Source organism: Eleutherodactylus coqui, chromosome 1 (assembly GCF_035609145.1).
Source record: "Eleutherodactylus coqui strain aEleCoq1 chromosome 1, aEleCoq1.hap1, whole genome shotgun sequence".
NCBI classification, from domain to species: domain Eukaryota; kingdom Metazoa; phylum Chordata; class Amphibia; order Anura; family Eleutherodactylidae; genus Eleutherodactylus; species Eleutherodactylus coqui.
Genome location: NC_089837.1, coordinates 267,424,742 through 267,451,313, shown reverse-complemented (window position 1 = coordinate 267,451,313; position 26,572 = coordinate 267,424,742). Strand labels below are relative to the sequence as shown.

General features: G+C 44.3%; 1 protein-coding gene across 1 annotated transcript in view; it reads left to right on the top strand.

Annotated features, from left to right (window-relative positions):
• LOC136611720 (troponin T, cardiac muscle isoforms-like) overlaps window positions 1–26,572 on the top strand; it is a 465,566-nt gene that overhangs the window by 413,939 nt on the left and 25,055 nt on the right. Inside the window, exons 11-12 of the mRNA XM_066591524.1 lie at window positions 3,447–3,537; window positions 3,616–3,656. Of these exons, the coding sequence (XP_066447621.1) occupies window positions 3,447–3,537; window positions 3,616–3,656 (132 nt within the window). The remainder of the gene's footprint in view (window positions 1–3,446; window positions 3,538–3,615; window positions 3,657–26,572) is intronic.

The window sequence follows — 26,572 nt, the reverse complement described above, 5'->3', positions numbered from 1 at the left end:
ATTTACACCCCAAAATGGATACCCTTGTTTGTCCTGTGTTCAGAAACATATCCATTGTGGCCCTAATATTATGTCTATATGCACAACGGGGCCCAAACTGAAAGGAGCAACCGGTGGCTTCCAGAACAGAAATTTCGCTTGAGAGCATCTTAAGCCCCATTGCTCACTTTTAGAGACCTTGAGCAGCCCCACAAATGACCCCATTTTGAAAACAAAACCCCTTAAAAGAATTCATCTAGGGGTGTACTGTGTATTTTTACACCACAGTTTTTGAATTAATCTAAAACAATTTTCCTTTTATTTAGCAATTGTGTCAATTTAAACAGTTTTTTTTGTACAGTACACATATGAATGAAGGCTCTCAATACAAATAGCTTCAATACATTTAAATACAAGAGTGTTTTAACAGCAATAACAACAACTCTTTTTTTGTTTACGGCATGTGAAAAAAAGATATGTGGAAAAATACTATTCCTGATTCTGATTTCCCCTATGGTATTTAGATGAGTCTCCTGTGCACAGAAGATATTGCAATTTTGGTTTTTGAGTTCCCTCCAAAAAAGGGAGCATTTGTATGAGTCCTTTAACATGTAGAAAAAGATTTTAAATACCATGTGCACAATAGTCATATTTCTTTACTGAAACCTGTGGAAATCTCCAGTGCACAGGTTTAGAATCTTACATTCTTTCTTTAGTATAAGCACGGGAAATGACACTGATATAAGAGCAATTAGCAACAACTTGATCCAGTAACATAACCTAAACTTGACAATATAAAAATCAGCAAACCTGTTTCTTAATATTCCAGGTTCTAATTGAACCGAAAAGGGTATCTCAGGTGAGTTTTTGCCACTCACCCTAAATGGGGGTGAACCGCAAGGGAGGGCAACACATATAAAATGGAACACTCCTTTCCATCTTGTAAAACAGAGGAGGAAAAAAGTTTCAAAGAATTATAAAAATTGTAAAAAAATTGTGATTATGGAAAAATTAGGCCGTTGTGTACGAACTTGAAATGCTGCAACCTGAAAGCTTAGTTCTGTGAGCAGTTCCTTCAGAGATCTTCCGGGGCTCTTGTTTTAGGAAGGTGGTAATGTAGGCTTGTTTCTGGGTATTTTGTTCCAGGAATGATTGATTAAAGATTAACTCTACATTGGCGAGAGAGGTGGATCTTCTTGTGGAAGTTTGAGGGACCATTTGACAAAAATATCCTCCATCTGTTTAGGTGAAGAAATGCTGCGAGTTACTCCATCTTTGAAGATGAGCAGCTTTACTGGGAAGCCCCATTTATAAGGGACTCCTCTCTCAGTACCCTGGTGTATCTGATGCAAAGGAGGGAGACAGAGGTGTGAAAGATTCTCTTGAGCAAGGCATTTCATGGTATTTTTAGATAGAGTGCTTGCACTGTGGGGAGGAATATATTGCTGTAGTTGAGACAAAGAGTGCTTCTTCTTGAGGAGCTATATCTGGTGATTTTGTTATGGAGTCAGACTTGTTTGTATCTGATCCATCCCAAGGTGGAGGATTAGTAGCAGGGAAAGCTGTCAGTTTTGGTGGGCTAGCCCATTGTGATGTTGGCCGCAGTAGCTTTGAGATTTAATAAATACAGAGAAAGGAGAAAATGATAGATTGTGCAGGAGTGGTAAGGTTTGAGTTTGCTGTAAACATGGCGGCCATAATGTGTGCTCCTAGATCATAATCATAGCATTATATATAGATTATTGGGATTAGATGATGAAGCATCAAGTAGCAGAAAAGAGGGTTCCCTTTGTAAGAGTTAGGATCTTAGAGTCTCGGCCAGTATGTGGCAGGCAAGATCTCCTTTTTTGCTGCACTTGAAGCCTCACAACTATTTCACAAGATAGAGTCTGCGGGGTGTTTGTCCCTTTGAGCCGAACATGGACCAGGCTAATCAATGTGCTTCTGCACTTGATTTTACATGTGTAAATATATGCTGCAGTTGTCACAGGGGGCTCTCTTTCTCCCTTCTTTTATGAAGATGTGGTGTTCTGAGGTGTTTGGTACAACTTCTAGGATCCTTACTCTTTTGGAGTACATTGTAGTTTGGAATATATTTCTCTTATTTTGCTTTGAGGTCTCACTGACATGACCCTTTTCCTCTGTGCCTTTCAGAGAGGAAAGGGGAGGGGGGACAGGAGAGGGGGAGAACTGCAAGCTGTCTTGGGGCTTTTATGGTTTTCTACTTTTTACTGCTTAGCCAAATGCATTACAGCAGCCTTCTCTCCTGCTTCGTAATATCTTCAGCTGCAGGCTGGGACATCCCCAAAAGCAGCTCAGCTCCTTTCTCCTCTGGCTGTGCAAGCTGGGTTGGACGGTCGCGAGCACAGGCAGCTTGACTGCGGAACTGCTGGCACCCTTTTACCGCCTCCTCACCTCGTTCCGGTGACTGTGCCCCGGTATGTAGCTATGCTGTGGTATTGTATCAACTGTGGCTAGTTACCGCGGTGTTGGCAAATCTGTTACAGCATGCTCTTGCCATGGGCGGGCTCCCGTAGGTAACTCCAAAATAAAGTTCCTGACTTCTCCTTCCTTGCTAGCCCTAGGTGGCCATGATGTAAAGCATCGGCTGAGAGATGTAATCTCTCTTCACTGCTGGCCAGCAGATCAGGATAGTCTCTCACGGGTAATGTCCAGGAGTGAGAGTCTTGAAAATAACCAAAGTGCTGATTTTTTTTTTTTGTGCTGTGGCTGAGAAGCTCTTTCTACAAGTGGCTGCTCTCCTCACCAACTTAGGCACAAACCCTTTGCTGCTCTTATCTAATTTTCACATTTTTTTCCCTGTAGGTTATTAGTTCTTCTTCACTGCCTTTTTGTTTTAGTAGTTTATACACTTTGTTTTTGCTGTTTATTGTCCCTTTAACATCTTTGTTGAGCCACATTAGTTTTCTCATATTACTAAGTCTTTTATTCCTGCAAGGCATGCATCTCTCACAGTAAATAATTAGGATGTTTTTAAATGTTTTCAATTTATTGTTCCTATTTTTGAGAACATTATCCCAGTCACTAAACTGATCGAACTTGGCCTTCCTAAAGTTTAGCATTTTTGTAGCTCCACTGTAAAACTCTCTTTTTAAAGACAAGTTGCAATTTATTTTATTATGTTCACTGTTTCCCAGGTCGCCCCCCCCCCCCTTCCCCAACTTGCATCCCTATTATTCTGTCAGGTCTGTTGGTTAATATTAAGTCCAAAATGGCTGTCCCTCTTGTTGGTTCTGTACAAGTTGGGTAAGGTAATTATCTTCAGTAATGACAGAAAGTTTTTTTACTACACTTGTGACATGCAGCAGAAAAGAAATTCCCCTCTTTGTTTTTAAAAGTGATCATAGGTTAAAAAACCTAAGAGGCATGTTAAAAACAGTGGGGCTTTCAGTAGAATATCAGCATCCTTCATCACCTCAGTTTTGACCATATAATATTTTTACTAGGTTAGAAGCTCAGAAACTGTACAACCAGCTGTACCAATTAGAGGCTGAAAAGTTTGACCTCCAAGAGAAATTTAAGAAGCAGAAATATGAGGTAAGTTCATGTTATTCTATAGAAAGTTCAACACGTAAGGTACTACGAAACTTAAATATACTATTTTCTGTTTTTCAGATTAATGTCTTGAGGAACAGAGTGACGGACCACCAAAAAATGTAAGAATTTAGGTCACTTAACTATTTATACCCACCTTAGTTTCCAAAAAACAATATACATTTGTGGCCGTCGTTAACATGCAGGGCATATTAAGATTATTCGATTTACAGCCCTGCAGTAGAATGTAGTTAAGGTATCATAACATGTTAGATGGCAAGTTAATGTTTGCTACATCTGTATAACTATCCTCTTGTTTGAAATTTTATAGTATAAAATGAAAAAGTTCCCACGCCATAAAGAAAATCCTTTTTTATTGTTTAAGCTACGCGTTTCGACATAGGTCTTTTTCAAGCTTAGTTACACATGTTTAAATTGATATATATATATATATATATATATATATATATATATATATATATATATATACTAGCTGATATACCCGGCTTCGCCCGAGTTAATTTGGTACTGGTGTTTATCTGGTGGTCACACGGAAATCTTATGTAGTCGTGGTTACTTTGGAGATACCGGAAAAACATATGTTCGCCATTTTGCATAGTTCTCTGCGTTACCCAGGAAACACCATGGGAGGTAACCATGCGACATTTCCTTTATATAAAATGACATCAGGAAATGAGAGAATTAGATTCCATACGTAAAATGTGGACGCTAATTCTTTTGCACTTAGAATTGAATATTCGAGTTAGGACCAATTAGTTTTTCCTATTTATGACATAATCAATGCCTGTGCCAAATTTCACGTTTCTATGACACCGGAAAGTGAGAAAATTACATTCCGCACGTAAAATTTGGACGCTAATTCTTTTGCGCATAGAATTAAATAATCGAGTTGGGACCCATTAGCTTTTCCTATTTATGACATAATCAATGCTCCTGCCAAATTTCACGTTTCTATGACACCGGAATGTAAGAAAATTACATTCCTTACGTAAAATGTGGACGCTAATTCTTTTGCGCTTAGAATTGAACAATCGAGGTGGGACCCATTACCTTTTCCTATTTATGACATAATTAATGCTCGTGCCAAATTTCAAGTTTCTATGACATCGGGAAGTGAGAGAATTAGATTTCGTACGTAAAATGTGGACGCTAATTCTTTTGCGCTTAGAATTGAACAATCGAGGTGGGACCCATTAGCTTTTCCTATTTATGACATAATCAATGCTCGTGCCAAATTTCACGTTTCTATGAGGCCTTAGTCAGACGGGCGATTTTTCACACGATTTGCGCATGCGCATGCGGCCGGCGATTTTATAAAACCATTGCTTTGCAATGGTATCGGACACATGAGCGCTTTTTATGCGCTCGTCCGATAAATTATAGAACAAAAAATCGCAGATCGCACCTATCTGCGATTCCTGTTCTCTTCTCTATATGCGCTCAATGGGGCCGGCGGCAGCAGCGCCGACCCCATTGAGAACATATAGAAGACAAATCATTCTTCTCTGCCACAGCTGTAACAGCTGTGACAGAGAAGAACGATGTTTGCCGTCTCCATTGAATGCAATGCGCTGGACAGCTCCGGCCCGTTTCTAATGAAACGCGGCTAGGAGCAGATTTTCGGGCGATTTGCGGGCGACTTGCGTGCACCGGTCACGCGATTTGCGGATGCGCATCCGTCATGCAATCCGCAAATCACGCGAAAAATCACCCGTCTGACTAAGGCCTGACACCGGCAAGTGAGAAAATTACATTCCGTACGTAAAATTTGGACGCTAATTCTTTTGCGCATAGAATTGAATAATCAAGTTGGGACCCATTAGCTTTTCCTATTTATGACATAATCAATGCTCATGCCAAATTTCACGTTTCTATGAAACCGGAAAGTGAGAAAATTACATTCCGCACGTAAAATTTGGACACTGATTCTTTTGCGCATAGAATTGAATAACCGAGTTGGGACCCATTAGCTTTTCCTATTTATGACATAATCAATGCGCGTGCCAAATTTCACGGTTCTATGACTCCGGAAATTGAGAGAATTAGATTCCTTACGTAAAATTTGGACGATAATTCTTTTGCGCGTAGAATTGAATAATCGAGTTGGGACCCATTAGCTTTTCCTATTTATGACATAATCAATGCTCGTGCCAAATTTCACGGTTCTATGACACCGGAAAGTGAGAGAATTGAATTCCGTACGTAAAATTTGGACGCCGATTCTTTTGCGCATAGAATTGAATAATCGAGTTGGGACCCATTAGCGTTTCCTATTTATGACATAATCAATGCTCGTGCCAAATTTCACGGTTCTATGACACCGGAAAGTGAGAAAGTTACATTCCGTACGTAAAATTTGGACGCTAATTCTTTTGCGCATAGAATTGAATAATCGAGTTGGGACCCATTAGCTTTTCCTATTTATGACATAATCAATGCTCGTGCCAAATTTCACGTTTCTATGACACCGGAAAGTGAGAAAATTACATTCCGCACGTAAAATTTGGACGCTAATTCTTTTGCGCATAGAATTGAATAATCGAGTTGGGACCCATTAGCTTTTCCTATTTATGACATAATCAATGCTCGTGCCAAATCTCACGGTTCTACGACACCGGAAAGTGAGAAAGTTACATTCCATCCGTAAAATTTGGACGCTAATTCTTTTGCGCATAGAATTGAATAATCGAGTTGGGACCATTAGCTTTTCCTATTTATGACATAATCAATGTTCGTGCCAAATTTCACGTTTCTATGACACCGGAAAGTGAGAAAATTACATTCTGTACGTAAAATTTGGACGCTAATTCTTTTGCGCATAGAATTGAATAATCGAGTTGGGACCCATTAGCTTTTCCTATTTATGACATAATCAATGCTTCTGCCAAATTTCGAGTTTCTATGACACCGGGAAGTGAGAGAATTAGATTCCGTACGTAAATTGTGGATGCTAATTCTTTTGCGCATAGAATTGAATAATCGAGTTGGGACCTATTAACTTTTCCTATTTATGACATATTCAATGCTCGTGCCAAATTTTAAGTTTCTATGACATTGGGAAGTGAGAGATTTAGATTACGTACGTTAAATTTTGATGCTAATTCTTTTGCGCTAGAATTGAATAGTCGAGTTGGGACCCAATAACTTTTCCTATTTTGGAGATAGTCTATGCTTGTGCCAAAATTCATGTTTCTACGACATCGGGAAGTTGGAGAACTTTTGGCGAGTCAGTGAGTCAGTGAGTCAGTGAGTCAGGCCTTAGTCAGACGGGCGTTTTTCACGCGATTTGCGGATCGCATGACGGATGCGCATCCGCAAATCGCGTGACCGGTGTCCGAAAATCGCCCGAAAATCTGCTCCTAGCCGCGTTTCATTAGAAACGGGCCGGAGCTGTCCAGCGCATTGCATTCAATGGAGCCGGCAATACAGCCGGCTCCATTGAAAGCAATGCGCTGCGGGCGAGTGCGGGATGAATTGTCGGGAAGGGCTTAAATATATAAGCCCTTCCCTGCAATTCATCCAGAAATGTGTTAAAATAAAAAAAATATATATACTTACTTTTTATTATGAATTCATGAATGGGTGTGAGTGAGACCTGCCTCTGATTGGCTCAGCGCTGAGGCAATCAGGGGGCAGGTCTGACTCACACCCCCTTCACACCCACTGCAGGCCGGCCGCGCTGAACTCCGGCTGCCGGGACAAGGTAAGTATATATATTTTTTTTATTTTAACACATTTCTGGATGAAATTCAGGGAAGGGCTTATATATTTAAGCCCTTCCCGACAATTCATGCAGCGCTGTCCGGCAGCCCATTGCTTTCAATGGAGCCGGCTGTATTGCCGGCTCCATTGAATTCAATGGGCAAACATCGTTCTTCTCTGCCACAGCTGTTACAGATAGGTGCGATCTGCGATTTCTGTTCTATAATTTATCGGACGAGCGCATAAAAAGCGCTCATGTGTCCGATACCATTGCAAAGCAATGGTTTTAAAAAATCACCGGACGCATGCGCATGCGCAAATCGGGCGAAAAAACGCCCGTCTGACTAAGGCCTCAGTGAGGGCTTTTAGCTTTATATATATATATATATATATATATATATATATATATATATATATATATATATATACACACGGAGCACTTTACTAGATGGGAAGCTCAATCACATTTCAGAAGGGCGTGTTTTTTTAATGAGTGATAGTGATTAATTGGTCACCTGACTTGTTACGTGTCTTGTATTGGAGCGCTATGCGTTCCAAATTTTCAAACAACTTTATTGTTCTTATTTGAATTTATTAGTCCGTGCTATTATAGCAATTTTAATCTATTTGTTTGTATTTATTATATATGATAGGATTTCCGATGAAATTCTAAAAGTTGTCTTTAAAAATTTTTTTATTTTATTAATAAAATTATCTAAAATTTGGAAAACGTATCTTAAAAGATTAATTTTTTATTTTATAAATAATTACAATAAAATTTATTATAAATGAATTAATATAATTTCTGTAGTAATGTTTGCATTTTAGTATAAACAGTGCATTAAATTTTTTCTAATACTTCATTTGGCATCAAAGTGTTTAACCGGTATATCCAATACATTTCTTTCCTGCGTAATTTTAGTATTGAATTTTCTTTTATCATTTCCAATGGAATGAGTTTTAATTAGAGATGAGCGAACGTGTTCGTCCGAGCTTGATATTCGTGCGAATATTAGGGTGTTCGGGATGTTCGTTATTCGTAACGAACACCATGCGGTGTTCGGGTTACTTTCACTTCCTTCCCTGAGACGTTAGCGCGCTTTTCTGGCCAATTGAAAGACAGGGAAGGCATTACAACTTCCCCCTGTGTTGTTCCAGCCCTATACCACCCCCCTGCTGTGAGTGGCTGGGGTGATCAGGTGTCCGCCGAATATAAAAGTCGGCCCCTCCCGCGGCTCGCCTCAGATGCCGTGTGAGTTAGATGAGGGACAGTGCTGTTTGTACCGGAGCTGCTGTAGGGAAAGAATTGGTAGTTAGTGTAGGCTTCAAGACCCCCCAAAGGTCCTTATTAGGGCCACTGATAGCTGTGTGTTGGCTGCTGTTAGCAGTGGCAATTATTTTTTTTCTCAAAATCGCCTCTGCAGAGCGTTGCACCCGGCATTAGGGACAGAAGTGCTGCATAGGCAGAGAGAGTGTTAGGAGTGAGTGTAGCCTTCAAGAACCTCAACGGTCCTTTCTAGGGCCATATTTAACCGTGTGCAGTACTGTGCTGGCTGCTGTTAGCTGTGCTGCATTTTTTTTTTCTTCACAAAATCGCTTCTGCAGAGCATTGCACCCTCCATTGATACTGCAGGGAAAGAATTGTGTAGGCAGGGCCACAACACAGTTATTATTCATTGAATATACGCAGTGCTGCCTTTTGGTGGAAAAAAACTGAAAATAATTCTATTTGTCCTGCCTCTGTCCGTCCTAAGGGCGGTGGACACGTGTCGGCTGCGTGTGCAACGTTTAAAAATCAGACGCACCTAGCTACGTTTTACTCCTGGCTTCGCCATTTGCTTTCCTTAATTGGGAAAAAAAATACCTGCTCTGCCAGAGTTAATAACTCTGCTACCCTCACGTTCTGTGACACATTAGCAGGGACACAGCACAGTTATTAAACTTCTCATGTTCATTGAATATACGCAGTGCTGCCTTTTGGTGGAAAAAAACTGAAAATAATTCTATTTGTCCTGCCTCTGTCCGTCCTAAGGGCGGTGGACACGTGTCGGCTGCGTGTGCAACGTTTAAAAATCAGACGCACCCAGCTACGTTTTACTCCTGGCTTCGCCATTTGCTTTCCTTAATTGGGAAAAAAAATACCTGCTCTGCCAGAGTTAATAACTCTGCTACCCTCACGTTCTGTGACACATTAGCAGGGACACAGCACAGTTATTAAACTTCTCATGTTCATTGAATATACGCAGTGCTGCCTTTTGGTGGAAAAAAACTGAAAATAATTCTATTTGTCCTGCCTCTGTCCGTCCTAAGGGCGGTGGACACGTGTCGGCTGCGTGTGCAACGTTTAAAAATCAGACGCACCCAGCTACGTTTTACTCCTGGCTTCGCCATTTGCTTTCCTTAATTGGGAAAAAAAATACCTGCTCTGCCAGAGTTAATAACTCTGCTACCCTCACGTTCTGTGACACATTAGCAGGGACACAGCACAGTTATTAAACTTCTCATGTTCATTGAATATACGCAGTGCTGCCTTTTGGTGGAAAAAAACTGAAAATAATTCTATTTGTCCTGTCTCTGTCCGTCCTAAGGGCGGTGGACACGTGTCGGCTGCGTGTGCAACGTTTAAAAATCAGACGCACCCAGCTACGTTTTACTCCTGGCTTCGCCATTTGCTTTCCTTAATTGGGAAAAAAAATACCTGCTCTGCCAGAGTTAATAACTCTGCTACCCTCACGTTCTGTGACACATTAGCAGGGACACAGCACAGTTATTAAACTTAGATTATTCATTCACTAGAGGCAGTGGGGCCTTTCGTTTTCAAAAAAGGGAAAAAATTATATTTGGCCTGCAGTCTTGCGCCAATTTATTTCCTGCCTGTGAAATCCAATCACTGGTAATACAGCATGCTGAGGGGTAGGGGTAGGCCTAGAGGACGTGGACGCGGCCGAGGACGCGGAGGGCCAAGTCAGGGTGTGGGCACAGGCCGAGCTCCTGATCCAGGTGTGTCGCAGCCGACTGCTGCGCGATTAGGAGAGAGGCACGTTTCTGGCGTCCCCACATTCATCGCCCAATTAATGGGTCCACGCGGGAGACGGTTATTAGAAAATGAGCAGTGTGAGCAGTGTCCTGGATGGCAGAAAGTGCTTCGAGCAACCTATCGTCAACCCGCAGTTCTGCGCCGTCCACTGCTGCAAATCCGAATCCTCTGTCTGCTGCTCCTCCTTCCTCCCAGCCTCCTCACTCCACTACAATGACACCTGCTCAGGAGCGGGAACACTCCCAGGAACTGTGCTCGGGCCCCTGCTTAGATTGGGCAGCAGCGGTTCCTCTCCCACCAGAGGAGTTTATCGTCACTGATGCCCAACCATTCGAAAGTTCCCGGGGTCCGGGGGAAGAGGCTGGGGACTTACGCCAACTGTCTCAACAACTTTCTGTGGGTGAGGAGGACGATGACGATCAGACACAGTTGTCTTGCAGTGAGGTAGTAGTAAGGGCAGTAAGTCCGAGGGAGCAGCGCACAGAGGATTCGGAGGAAGAGCAGCAGGACGATGAGGTGACTGACCCCACCTGGTGTGCAACGCTTACTCAGGAGGACAGGTCTTCAGAGGGGGAGTCAAGGGCATCAGCAGGGCAGGTTGCAAGAGGCAGTGCGGTGGCCAGGGGTAGAGGCAGGGCCAGACTGAATAATCCACCAACTGTTTCCCAAAGCGCCCCCTCGCGCCATGCCACCCTGCAGAGGCCGAGGTGCTCTAAGGTCTGGCAGTTTTTCACAGAGACGCCTGACGACCGACGAACAGTGATGTGCAACCTTTGTCGCGCAAAGCTCAGCCGGGGAGCCAACACCAACAGCCTCACCACCACCACCATGCGCAGACATATGATGGCCAAGCACCCCACAAGGTGGGACGAAGGCCGTTCAGCGCCTCCGGTTTGCACCCCTGCCTCTCCCCCTGTGCCCCAACCTGCCACTGAGATGCAACCCCCCTCTCAGGACACAGGCACTACCGTCTCCTGGCCTGCACCCACACCCTCACCTCCGCTGTCCTCGGCCCCATCCAGCAGTGTAGTTCAGCGCACCGTCCAGCCGTCGCTTGCGCAACTGTTGGAGCGCAAGCGCAAGTACGCCGCCACGCACCCGCACGCTCAAACGTTAACCGTCCGCATAGCAAAATTCATCAGCCTTGAGATGCTGCCGTATAGGGTTGTGGAAACGGAGTCCTTCAAAAGTATCATGGAGGCGGCGGCCCCGCTCTACTCAGTTCCCAGTCGCCACTACTTTTCCTGATGTGCCGTCCCAGCCCTGCACGACCACGTCTCCCGCGACATTGTACGCGCCCTCACCAACGCGGTTACTGCCACGGTCCACTTAACAACGGACACGTGGACAAGCACAGGCGGGCAGGGCCACTACATCTCCCTGACGGCACATTGGGTGAATTTAGTGGAGGCTGGGACAGAGTCAGAGCCTGGGACCGCTCACGTCCTACCCACCCCCAGAATTGCGGGCCCCAGCTCGGTGGTGGTATCTGCGGAGGTGTATGCTTCCTCCACTAAAGCACCCTCCTCCTCCTCCTCCTCCTCTGTCTCGCAATCAAGATGTGTTAGCAGCAGCATGTCGCCAGCAGTCGGTGTCGCGCGGTGTGGCAGCACAGCGGTGGGCAAGCGTCAGCAGGCCGTGCTGAAACTACTCAGCTTAGGCGATAAGAGGCACACGGCCCACGAACTGCTGCAGGGTCTGACACAGCAGACCGACCGCTGGCTTGCGCCGCTGAGCCTCCAACCGGGCATGGTCGTGTGTGACAACGGCCGTAACCTGGTGGCGGCTCTGCAGCTCGGCAGCCTCACGCACGTGCCATGCCTGGCCCACGTCTTTAATTTGGTGGTTCAGCGCTTTCTGAAAAGCTACCCACGCTTGTCAGACCTGCTCGTAAAGGCGCGCCGGCTCTGCGCACATTTCCGCAAGTCCCACACGGACGCTGCCACCCTGCGCACCCTGCAACATCACTTTAAGCTGCCAGTGCACCGACTGCTGTGCGACGTGCCCACACGGTGGAACTCTACGCTCCACATGTTGGCCAGGCTCTATGAACAGCGTAGAGCTATAGTCGAATACCAACTCCAACATGGGCGGCGCAGTGGGAGTCAGCCTCCTCAATTCCTTTCAGAAGAGTGGGCCCGGTTGGCAGACATCTGCCATGTCCTTGGTAATTTTGAGGAGTCTACCCAGGTGGTGAGCGGCAATGCTGCAATCATTAGCGTCACCATTCCTCTGCTATGCATCTTGAGAAATTCCCTGCAAACCATAAAGGCAGCTGCTTTGCGCTCGGAAACGGGGGCGGGGGAAGACAGTATGCCGCTGGATAGTCAGGGCACCCTCCTGTCTATTTCTCAGCGCGTACAGGAGGAGGAGGAGGAGCATGAGGAGGATGAGGAGGAGGGGGAAGAGACAGCTTGGGCCGCTGCTGACGGTACACCGGCTGATTGCCTGTCATCCTTTCAGCGTGTATGGCCTGAGGAGGAGGAGGAGGAGGAGGAGGATCCTGAAAGTGATCTTCCTAGTGAAGACAGCCATGTGTTGCGTACAGGTACCTTGGCACACATGGCTGACTTCATGTTAGGATGCCTTTCTCGTGACCCTCGCGTTGCACGCATTCTGGCCATGACGGATTACTGGGTGTACACACTGCTCGATCCACGGTATAAGGAGAACCTGCCCACTCTGTTTCCCGAAGAGGAAAGGGGTTCGAGAGTGTTGCTATACCACAGGACCCTTGCGGACAAGCTGATGGTAAAATTCCCAGCCGACAGCGCTAGTGGCAGAAGGCGCAGTACCGAGGGCAAGGTAGCAGGGGATGTGCGTAGATCGAGCAGCATGTACATCCCAGGCAGTGCAACAGTCTTTAAGGGCCTGGCCAGCTTTATGGCTCCCCACCTAGACTGTGTCACCGCTCCCCAGTCAAGGCTGAGTCGGCGGGAGCACTGTAAAAGGATGGTGAGGGAGTACGTAGCCGATCGCACGACCATCCTCGGTGACGCCTCTGCCCCCTACAACTACTGGGTGTCGAAGCTGGACACGTGGCCTGAACTAGCGCTGTATGCCCTGGAGGTGCTTGCTTGTCCTGCGGCTAGCGTCTTGTCGGAGAGGGTGTTTAGTGCGGCTGGGGGAATCATCATGGATAAGCGTAGCCGCTTGTCAACCGACAGTGCCGACAGGCTAACACTCATCAAGATGAACAAAGGCTGGATTTCCCCAGACTTCTGTTCTCCACCAGCGGACAGCAGCGATACGTAAGCAAAACGTAGGCTGCACCCGCGGATGGAAGCTACGTTCTCTCTCACCATCCAAAACGGGGACATTTCTGCTTCATCAATCTGTGTCTAATATTCCTCCTCCTCCTCCTGCTCCTCCTCCTGAAACCTCACGTAATCACGCTGAACGGGCAATTTTTCTTAGGGCCACAAGGCTCACTCAAATAATTTTTCTGAACAATTTTTATAAGTTTCAATGCGCTTAAAAGCGTTGGAACTTTAACTTGAACCAATTTTTCGTTACACTGGGCTGCCTCCAGGCCTAGTTACCACTTAAGCCACATTAACCAAAGCGATTCACCTGCCATCTTGGTTGGGCATGGCCAATTTTTACTGAGGTACATTAGTACTGTTGGTACACCAAATTTTTGGGGCCCTCACCTACAGTGTAATCATAGCAATTTGTATGTTCTTCGCCTGCACTCATGGTACAGAAAGGTGTGTGGGGTTGGCCTACACTTTAGCTACATAAATGTAACTTGGGCCTTGGCTATACTAAGGCTACTGAAATGGAACTAAGACTGCGCTCCCGCTATACTGCTGCTTCGGAATTGTTACTGGGGCCTGTCTTGAGTGCTACTATTGCTGACATGGAACGAAGACTGCGCTCCCGCTATACTGCTGCTTCGGAATTGTTACTGGGGCCTGTCTTGAGTGCTACTATTGCTGACATGGAACGAAGACTGCGCTCCCGCTATACTGCTGCTTCGGAATTGTTACTGGGGCCTGTCTTGAGTGCTACTATTGCTGACATGGAACGAAGACTGCGCTCCTCCTATAATGCTGCTAGTGATATGTTAGTGGGGCCTGTCCTAATACTACGGCTGAAATGTTACGAATTCTGGGCTCTGCCTATACCGCTGCTAATGGTATGTCTCTGGGGTGTGGAAACAGAGGCTTCCCAAAGACATGATGGCGGCGAGGCCATTTCCCACCAACGCGGTTACTGTTAAGGTGCATATAACCACGGACACGTGGAGAGGACACGTAGTGCCTCAAAAACATCCCCCTCCTCCTCCAACAGGGAAAACATTCTTGGCAAATGCCTTTGCATTGGTTCGTCTGGTGGCAGTCCAAGAATTTCACCTTTACCGACACAACAAGAGAGCCCCCACACCATCCCCCCGCCACGGCCCACTTAATCCTGGCCGCATTCCGAAAACCAACAAAATACAACCGTGCTACTAGGTCCACAGTCACCACCACATTACCACCAACGCAGTTACTGTTAAGGTACATATTACCAGTCTGACTGGGGCATGCAGACACCTTGACAGAATGAATAGTGTGTGGCACATAGGTTCCCCATTGCTATGCCCACGTGTGCAGCTCCTGATGGCGGTGGCACAGGATTATATTTCTCATTGCTTCTGTACAGCATTGTGGGCTATCGCCCCGCCCCTTTTAAAGAGGGTCGCTGCCTAGCCGTGCCAACCCTCTGCAGTGTGTGCCTGCGGTTCCTCCTCATGGCAGACGCACTTCTAAATAGACATGAGTGTGGCGTGGCATGAGGGCAGCTGAAGGCTGCGCAGGGACACTTTGGTGTGCGCTGTGGGGGGGAGGGGGGGCGGTTGGGCAGCATGTAACCCAGGAGAAGTGGCAGCGGAGTGTCATCCAGGCAGTGATTGTGCTTTGTTGTAGCTAGTGTGGTGCTTAGCAAAGGTATGCCATGCTAATGAGGGCTTTTCAGAAGTAAAAGTTGTTGGGAGGGGGGGGCCCACTCTTGCCGGTATTGTGGCTTAATAGTGGGACCTGTGAACTTGAGATGCAGCCCAACATGTAGCCCCTCGCCTGCCCTATCCGTTTCTGTGTCATTCCCATCACTTTCTTGAATTGCCCAGATTTTCACACATGAAAACCTTAGCGAGCATCGGCGAAATACAAAAATGCTCTGGTCGCCCATTGACTTCAATGGGGTTCGTTGTTCGAAACGAACCCTCGAACATCGCGGGAAGTTCATCCGAATAACGAACACCCGAACATTTTGGTGTTCGCTCATCTCTAGTTTTAATCCCATACTATTTTTATTGTGTTTTAACATGAAGTGCCTTGATAGGCTATGTTTCATATACCCTCTTTTTATATTGTAGCGGTGTTGATTTATTCTCAAATTAAGACTATTTGATGTCCTACCTACATATCTATACCCGCAAGGGCATTCTAATAAATATATGACATTTTTACTTTTGCATGTAATTTTTTGTTTTATTGGAATTTTTTCTACTCCTTTTTAACAATGTTCTGTTTATGCATGATGTGATTGCAACATTTGCATTGTATTTTGTTGCATTTATATCCTCCTGTTATTTTTTCTTGATTATTGTTTGTTCTTAGTTTTAAAGTTTTTTCTCTAATTAATGGATTTGAAATTTAAGTTTTAGCCAAATTCACAGAAATTATTTTCTTAAATGTATTTTTAACCTCCCCAAAATTCATGATGAAATTAGAAAAACCCTCCTGAAAATGCCACTTTTTTTATTTTAGATTTTGAGTTTATGTCATATGTAAATATATTTGACACAGCATTAAGTGCACTTTTAACCCCTTAGTGACATCACTAATTTTAGCTTTAAGAGCCAGTAGATCGTATCACCTTTTATGTTCCAGTGGTCAAAACATTTTTATTTTTTTCGTCAATCCAACAGTTTGACACCTTGTATTTTGCAAGATAAGTTCTAGTTTTCATAGGAACCAATTTTAGGACTATATAATGTATTCAATAACTTTTTTTTTTGCTGGGGGCAATGGAAAAAAAGGTATTTCACCATTTTTTTTATCATTCACAGTGTGGTATAAGTATTAGGTTACCTTCAGTCTACGAGTCATTACGATTATGGCAACACCAAATTTATAAAAGTTTTATTATGTTTACTATTTCTGTACAGTATAAACACGTTTTTTTCTTTTACAAAAATACTTTTTGTGTGGTGCCACATTCCAAGACTAGAGCACTTTTATTTTTCAATTGACAATGCAGTATCAGCCCTATTTTTCGTGAAACAACTTGTAATTTTTATTAGTACCAGTTGAGGTATACAAGATTTTTTAAATTATTTTTTATTCCTGTTTAGGGGAAGAAAAATAATCAGAACACGTCTATTTTTGTTACATTTTTTAAATGGAATTTTCCATGCTTGATAAAAAATGTAATATTTTATAGAATGGGTGTTTGTAGATGTGACTATGCCAATTATGTGTAAGGGGTTTTGCATTTCTATTTTTTATTTTTTCAATATTTAAAACCTTGTGTAAGTGGAAAATGTTTTTAAATTTTTTTCTGTAAAAAGTTTTAGATTCCACAGTCAGCAATGACTGTAGCATCTGCAGGGTTACATGGTGTAGATGAGTGATTAGATGAGCAACTCCTCATCGTTTCACTCCTTACATGACAATCACAGGGCAAATATGCTTTCCGATTGATCGGGGTGGGATAATAAGTAGTCACCGAAAGGACCAAAAATTGTAAAATTTAACTTTTATTATGTTCTTGTTAAAACACTGGCGTAATCACTAGACTCTATAATGTGACCACAGTCACACACTAATTAAAATAGGGCTTCCCAAGTAATTACTTGACATTGATCTGTCTAAATGGACGATGTACAACAGTGTCTATTACTAAGTCCTAACAGCAACTCAATTTCTTTATCACCCTGTCACTCCATAGGAGTAGATGGTCGCCCAGTTATTTATAAACGATCGTAGTGCTTCAATGTATCAGCACTACAAATCGGGGTCACCAATTACTGAGCCATAGACAGTCCAGCACTATATTTTATTTTACTAAACATACGGGGTTCAATGGCCACCGATCTCGTATTCCTATTTAAAATATTCCAATATAGCCACACTAGATTGGCACTTATTGTCAATCCAGAATTGATATGCTCATATAGAGAACACCTTTATTTCCCGTGTCACCCTGCCCTGTCATATGTTCAATCATAAAGCTAGGAGACTTGGCAGCTCAGTCCATCCACTCAATGTATAAGTATTGGGTGAATTTATCAGTCCCCCCTTTTTTTGTGATTATTTATTGTTGTGCTTACTGTATACTCAGTTAAATCATCAGCCACTCATATCTCACACATATCCAAATGGTTACTGAATGATGTTATCAGAATGAGTGGAGTGATTTGTGATTTTTAGTTGCGTATTCTTTTCTGAACTATCTCCTAACATGCAGCCCAGTACATTTTTTCACATCTCTGTCCCTATCTGGCATACAGAGTTCTGATAGTTTAACCTCAGTTGCCAGGAGAAAATCCAAATCGAATCCAATCCCCCCATCTCCATCAACGCGTTTCTACAACCTGGTAGAATGGTTGTTTCCTCAGGATGGAGTGCAAAGATAAATGAGAACCAGCCACATCGGCTGTCATAAAACAAATGAGCAGAGATGGTAGGTATCCTGAGTGCTGGGACTCTTATACCCGTGACTCCGCCTACCTCTGTCCGAGGGCTTGTCCTGTCTAATCCAATCCCACTTCAGCCTGTGATAGCCTCCGTAGTCTCGCAATATCGGGCAGGTGCGCATGCGCGAGATTACCCACGTCCGGTCCGGTCAGATAACTGTATGACGTGCGAGGGGACACGTATCCATGGCAACCAGCCGTAGTACTATAGACCGCAGCCACGCTGTAACATAGCTTGACAGTGGGATCCAGGAGGACAAGAGATCACACAGGACGTGATTCAGCCCTACAGAGCGATGTGTATTGAGGACCAATATAGAATTTGATGATCCGCATTCTTTATTCGTTAGTATAAGGAAGGGCACACTTGCCCACATTTCTGAGATTGAGAAATATATGATAATTATCATGTACAGAGGATACCTGTGACAATTAATAGATGCATGGTACTAATCACATCTAAGGGAGGACATATGTGTCAGGAACGCACTAATGCTAATCAATACATGGCAATTGTCACATACAAAGGAGGTTATCTATTTTGGGAACACACATATTCCAGTATCGGGGTACCACATTACAGCACATTCCTTGATAATAATCGCTTCGGAGCTCATCCATGTCTTAAACATGAAAAGAAAGAAGCAGTAGAAAAAGGGTAGTGTCACATTGATTTCATCAAAAATCCATCATCCATATTCAGACGGACAGATGTCAATAGCATTATACTCAATGCTCACGTCAGATCAAGATAGAGACTCAGTATGTCAATCAAGTATATAGTGATATCCCCACTTAGTATCATATATAAGGGAAGATATATGTATCAAATGTGCACTAATGTAAATAGATACATAGCAACTGTCACATATAGAGGAGGATACATGCATTAGGGATCCGCATATTCTGATATCGGGGCACCACATTACCAGGATTTCCCTGATAATAATCCCTTCGGAGCTTAAACCATGTCTATAGCATGGGAAGAAACAGCTCAACGAGATAGAGGGCAATGGATAAAGGGTAGTGCCATATTTGTCTAATTTATTCAAATGGACAGATGTAAATAGCATTATACTAAATGCACACGCCAAGTCAGAAGGGAAATCAGTATTTCAATCAATTTCCAGTCTGTATAGTCCAATATATGGTGGTGCACCCAATTAATATCCCTATCACTCCACTCATATTATTTCAAGCGCTCTACTGAATAAATATTTAAATGAATGACGTAAAAGATAAGCATTCATTCAGGCCCTTTGGATTGGAACATTCCAGCCTGTAGATCCACCCACTTTCTTTCTGGAGAAGTTTGAGATCTAAATTGCCTCTCCTCCCATTGGGTTTTATGACCTCAATGCCTCGGAACCGAAGGGCATCTGGATTCTTCTTGTGTTTGTCCCTAATATGATTCACTACACTTGTCTGTTCACCACAGTTGATGTTACCGATATGCGCCAAAACTCTTCTGTGAAGCTGTTGAGTAGTCTTCCCTACATAATAAAGTGGGTACGAGCAAGATGCCAGGTATATCACTCCACTTGTTTTGCAATTAATGTAGTCTCTTATTGTGTACACTTTCCCCGTTGCCGAACTTCTAAAAGATGATCCCCTCTGCATGTATCTACAAGCTTTACAGCCTGAACACTTAAAAAAGCCTTTTGGGGGGTTGCTCTGTAGCCATGTATTAGACAGGCTTGGTACTGATAAGTGACTCCTGACCAACCGATCGCGTAGATTTCTCCCCCTCTTATAAGTGATCAATGGTTTATCAGGTAAGTAGTCTACCAGATCATTATCTTTCAGGAGGATCCCTCAATATTTATGGAGGATCTGTTTGACTTCGCTGGATCGATCATCATAGGTGCCAATCACCCTAAGCTTCCCATCTCCTGTCTTGCTTGTTCGATGTACCAGGAAATCTTCTCTGTTCAACTTCTTAGCGTGCTCACTGGCAGATAATATCACCTCCTCCGGATAGCCCCTACTCTTAAACCGATGTGCCATCTGTTACGTCTTTTCTTCAAAGTCCATATCCTGTGAGCAGTTTCTTCTGGTCCTGATCATTTGACCCTTCGGGATTCCCTTCTTTAGGGGCATTGGATGGTTGCTACTATAATGCAGCAGGGCATTAGTTGCCGTCGACTTCCGAAATATAGTCGTTTCTAACATTCCCCCTTCAGATTTTTCAATCCGGAGATCCAAGAAGGTTATGGACACTGGATTTATCTCCGCCGTGAGGAATAAACCCAGGGTGTTCTTATTTAGATGTTGAACAAATTCATGAAATTCCTCACACGAGCCAGTCCACAGGACCAGGACGTCATCTATGAACCTGATCCAGAGGTCCACAGATGATGTCCACCTCTTGTTCTCTTCACTGAAGACCGATGTTTCCTCCCACCAGCCCAGGTACAGGTTCGCATAACTGGGAGCACACGGGCTCCCCATATCTGTACCCCTGAGCTGGTCGAAGCGTTTCCCCTCAAAGAGGAAATAGTTTCTTCGCAGGACGAACGAGAGGATTTTTAACAACAGTCGGTTGTGGGGTTTCAACTGAACACCTCTGTGATCAAGATAGAATTTGAGCGCGTGAAGGCCCCCCCGTCATGGGGTATCGAACTATACAACACCTCCACATCCAGACTTGCCAGTTTCGTTTCCGATGATATGGATAGTCCCTGCAATTTCCTCAGAACATCTGTAGTGTCCTGGATGTAAGTCAGTAACGCCTCAACGAACGGTTGGAGTATAATGTCCAGGTACTTGCTGACCCCCTGTGTCAGGCTATCTATACCTGACACAATCGGCCTCCCCTTCAAGGGTGAGAGACCCTTATGCACTTTAGGCAAACTGTAAAAAGTCGCAATTTGTGGATTTTGTGGGTATAAAACCTGGAACTCTTTGTCTCCTAACAATTGATCTTCCTTTGCTGGTAATAGAATATCCCGTAGTTCACTTAGAAATTGATCCATTGGATCTCCTGATAGGACTTCATAACTTCGCTTATCCCTTAGGATGTCAAGACACATCTTCCTGTAAGCCTCTAGGTCCATGACGACAATATTACCCCCCTTATCGGAGGGCTTGATGATGATTTGTGTGTCACTTTCCAGTGACGTCAAGGCTTTTTTCTCCTTTGCTGTTAGGTTCTGATATTTGAAGATTTTATCTTTGCCGAGTCTAGACAGTTCTTCGTTGTGGGGGTGATAACATGAACACAAATTCATGTCACTCCTCTTCTGGGATAGGGAGATATACAAAAAAAATCACAGATTTTCTCTGTTGCTCCTCGTCTCCCATTACCCTCTCTGTCTCCTCTACATTAAAAAAATAATGACAGCTGTAAATTCAGTTTTCCGAAATACACTTCAAACAGCTGTAAGTCCAGATCTGTAAGGGCTACGAAATGCTGATGCCATGGAGTTATTTTATACCCTCAGCTTTTCAGACATCCATATCATTCTGCTAGCCCTAATAGAACCAGAGCTACAGCGTTTAAATTAGAACAAGCTCTTTTTGTCCTTAACTGCAATGTACTTTTCCTGCAGAATGAACATAGTTCATCCAAAACTGCTGTAGGGTGAACGGAGTAGACCTTCAAAAGAGTTGTCCCAAGATTTGAACTTTTCATCTATGCTCAGTTTATGTGTTGCCGATCCATAGGACTAATGATGAGAGATTATTGTAATAATTGGTTCAGAACAGGATAGGCACGGTTTCCCAAAAATCATTGGGAATTGGGAAGGTTGACCGCCATAAAAAGATTAAAATAGCAAAAATGCCAGGACCCGATGACATACAGCTTTGGGATCTAAGAGAATTAACTAATGTTATAGACAGACCATTGTTTCCTATATTTAAGTACTCCATAGTGATAGTGTCTGTTCCACTGGATTGGCACATTGTAAGTGTGGTGCTGATATAAAAAAAAAGCGAGAAAGCGCGAACCTGGGAATTATAGACTGGTAGGTCTTACCCTATTGTGGTTAAAATGTTTGAATGTTTCTAAGAGATGCTATCCTGGAGGACGTCAATAAAAATAACTCCCTTCTAGCATGGGTTTATGAGGGGTTGCTACAGTCAAACCTACCTGATCAGCTTCTATGAGAAAGTTAGCTCTGGACTGGGAGAGTCATTGGATCTTGTGTATCTTAATTTTTTTTTTTTTCAAATCAATTTTTATTCAAAAATTTTTGTGATACAGAAAAAAAAAAGAGGGGAACAGGGGAAATCACATACGGCTATGCTCTGTCAAAGCTAGATGGTACATTCAGTTTTACTGTCTACTGTAAGTACAGATATTGTCATCGCAGTGTAGCACAACAGGAACAAACAATGGGCTTGGCGCCAGGTCTTACCAGCCCTAAGCGGGCGGGGCACAAAGGGAAGCTATGTCAACGCCCGTAACTTTTCAAGTTAAAACATCATCACTTCAAAAGAAATGGTATTAATGGGGGAGAAAGAAAAAAAAGGGGGGGGGAGGGAGGGGGTGCAGAAGGGGTGGGAGTGGGGGGGGTTAGGGAAGAAACGAGAGGAGCGGGGGAGGAGAGAAAAGAAGAAGGGAGAGTCTCTTCTTACTGCTGCAGAACGTCCAGGAGTCTCAGGTCACGCCAGGGATACCAAATTTTTATAAATTTATCGTAGGAGTTGTTTTGCCAGCTCGCTAGCTCCTCTAGATTGTAGATCATATCTACTTTCTCCTTCCATTGAGATAAGGAAGGGGGCATCTCGCTTCGCCTGTGCAGGGGGATCAGGGCCTTAGCGGCGTCCATCAGGCAGCCTATCAGCTTATCTCTTTGCGGGTGAAACCCAGGAGACGTTTTCCATAGAAACACTATTTCTGGCGTTAGCGTGAAGTCTTGTTTGATTTTCCCCAGCACTTCACCCACTCCTTTCCAAAAGGGCATCAGTCTCTTGCAGGACCACCAAATGTGGAGGTAGGAGCCTACTTTGGCGTTGCATCTCCAGCATTTGTTGTGAGGTGCCAACTTGTATGCATAGAGCCACTGCGGGGTCCTATACCACCTTATCAAGAGTTTGTAGTGGGATTCCTGGGCTAGGACGCATGGGGAGAGGCCAAAAGAAGTGGTTAGGAGTTTTTTAATGTCTCCCTGTGACAAGGATATTCCCAGTTCCTTTTCCCAGATGGTCAAAAGGGTTGGTTTGGATGAGGGGTGGGATATGATGAATTGTTGCCGCAAGTTAGAGATTTTTCTTGTTCTAGAGTTTGATTCCACCAATGAGCGCTCAAAAGGGGTATGGGGTCTGGTTGATTTATGGATCCTAAGAAACTCTTTTATAACTCTTTCAACCGTGGCTCAGAGGAGAACGGAGGGGGTCCAGGCCAGAGCAGGGAACTTATTATCTCCTGTGCAGGTAGGTGGGCCAAGACCTGCAGGTCTCCAACTGTGGTATCTTTAAATTTTCCCCATACCGAAGTGGAGACTGAGTCCATTGGAAGATCTATTAGTCTACAGATCAAGCTCAATGGAGCGGATGAGGAGGGTTTAGGAGCTAGATTTTCTTTCAGACCGTCCCACACCTCGGAGGGGCCTCTCAGAAGAGGGTTAAAGTCCTTCACTCTGTATCTATTCTTTTCTGGATACCACAGGTCCTCCATAGAACCGCTATAGTCATGGGATGTGGCCAGTTTAGACAGGAGAGGGTCTCTTTTCGGTTGGACCAAGTCCATCCAATAGCCCAGCTGTGAGGCCCGGTAGTAATCTAATACATTCGGGAGGTCCATGCCTCCTTCAAACCTCCTTTTTGTCATTAGGCTGTAGGCCAGCCTCGGTCTCTTGTACCTCCATGTATATCCTGTGAACGCCAAGCGCAGGGTTTTAAAGAAGCTTGGGGGGAGATAAATTGGTAGCATCCTTATCCTGTAAAGGATTGTTGGTAGGATGTAGGATTTCAGAATATTTCTTCTGCCAAACCAGGATATCAGGGGTATATCGTAGTTTGCCAACAGTTTTTTAACCTGGTCTAGCAGGGGGATAAAATTGGCTGTGAATATGTCTTTGAATCTTCTTGGGTATCTTGACCCCTGAGTATTCCATAGATGTTTCCGACCATTTAAATGGGGAGTTATTACTGCACCCCCTGCACCTTGCCTGAGGAATGGAGATGTTTAATGCTATAGATTTGTCAAAATTAATTTTGAAATTAGAGAGTTTATCGAACTCATTCAGTAAGTCTACTAACCTGGGGAGGCCTATTTCGGGGTTTGTAATCAGGAAGACGACGTCGTCCGCGAAAGCCGCTGTGGAAAGGAGATCGTTTCTGATAGACAGTCCCGCTATGTCTGGATCTTGTCTAACTTGTAGCAGAAGGGGCTCCAGGGCCAAGATGAATAGGGAAGGGGAGAGGGGGCAGCCCTGCCACGTACCATTTTTAATTTCAAAGGATGGGGATAATTTGTTGTTCACTTTAGGTCTAGCGTATGGGCAAGCGTACAGGGAAAAGTATCTTAATTTTTTTAAAATATCTGTCACCATTATAGGCTAAATAGGTAAACACTTGGCAAAACTGATATGGAAAAGTAATTGGGGATTTAATTAACTGTAAACTTGACTAGAATTACCAGTGTCAGGCAGCTGCTGCAAAGGCAAATAGGATCATTGGGCGCACATAGAATATTGTGTAGTTTTGGGCACCTGTACTGAAGAAGGATATATCAGTGCTTGAGCAGGTTCAAATGTGAGCAGCTAAGTTAATAAATGGAATCGGCAGACTACAATACCCTGAGATGTTATCAAAATTGGAGTTATTTCGTTTTGAAGAAAAAAAAAGAAGGCTGAGGGACAACCTAATAACTATGCATAACTATGCCGAGGGACAATACAGAGATCATTGAATTCATAATCTGTGTGTGTGAATGGTATGTTCCGTTGCACTATTCAAACTCAATTGACTCCCTTCTGCTGGACTGCCATGCCATATTCATTAAATGTCATTATCTCTGTGTGTGAATGGTATATGTTCCATTGCTCCATTCAAACTGAATTGACTCCATTTGTTACCACATGCATTTTTCCCGATCGCCTCGCCCAACAGCATTTTCCCTCACCTCAGTCTCATCTTCCAAGCAGTCTGGTAACAGCAGCACACTATATAGATCACATGCAGTGATTAATATTGCTCGCCCTGTAGTGGACTGGATCCAAATCCACGAATAGCATATGTAGAAATCAGACCTCAGGACAGCAAGGTTTCACTGGTGCAAATATTTAAAACATCCCAACCTGCAGTCTTTGTCAAGCTCGTCTTAGTGTTGCTGGGCACATTTTGTTTATACAAAGAAGGCAATAAACCTCTTCACCCCCAATCCTGTTCATTAGCCTTGTGAGGATAGGGCCAGTTGGTTGACTAGTGTAATGTAACTAGCCACTCCCAGCTGTAATCTTGTAGCTTGAACTATAAATTTAGTGGTAGCCTCATTGCCACGCATGTGGCTGGGATGCATGGGTGTCCAGTATTAAGTGTGCAGGGACAATTGTTACATGGAATGAGGCAGTTAAATAGTGCAGTTCGACAGAGCAGGAGACAGTTAAACTCCATGCCCACTCACACCCTGCACATTAATATCCTCATCTTCACACTAACCTCCACCACTACCCTCACTGCAAGCCCTAACACTTTCTCCCTATTCCCAGCCCCAACACACTCCATCCACATCAGCCCTTCCCTGCTCTCCTCACCCACGCACAGCTCCTATGCAATTTTCTCCTTCCTCAGATGTCTCCATCCCCCCTCCACACCGCCAAGAAACTCCTTAGCCATCCTAATAAATCCCCCAATCACCTGCCCACCCTTGTTACCCTACTACTCCTACCCGCAGGGGATATTTCCCCCAACCCTGCCCCACCCCATGCTGTTCTCTACCAAAATCTCCCCCAATTATACCAAACCACCATACTAGTCCATCCACTACCTCATGCCCCCCTCCACCGCCTCATTCAAATGCGCCCTATGGAACTCCCAATCTGCGTGCAACCAACTCCCAACTAACCACTACCTCTTCACCACCAAACACTTCAACCTGCTCGCCCTCACCGAAACATGAATACAGCAGTCCGATTTCACCTCCCTCACAGCATTAGCCTTGCATTGGACTGCAGTTCTCCCACACTCCCAGATCGGACAACAGGTCCCGGTGGAGGAATAGGCATTCTCCGCTTGCCAAATTGTACCTTCCAGGTCCACACCCTACAACTCTTCTGCCCACTGACCCTGTGCATTGCAGTCATCTACCGACCACAGGTCCCACCCGCCTGTTCCTAGACCACTTCGCCGCCAGGCTCCCACACTTCCTATCCTGTGAAATCCCAACCCTCATCCTTGGCATTTTCAATATACATACTAATGACTCCAGCTCGTCATCTGCCTCCCAGCTTCTAATGCTCACCTCCTCTCTCAGCTTAACACAACTGTCAGATTGCTCCACTCACAAAGATGGCAACACTCTTGATTTAATTTTCCTCCGCCTCTGCTCTGCCTCACACTTTACTAACTCCCCTGTTCCACTCTCGGATCACAACCTCCTCTCTTTCTCCATCAGGCACCCTAGCCCCTCCCCAGACCCTTCT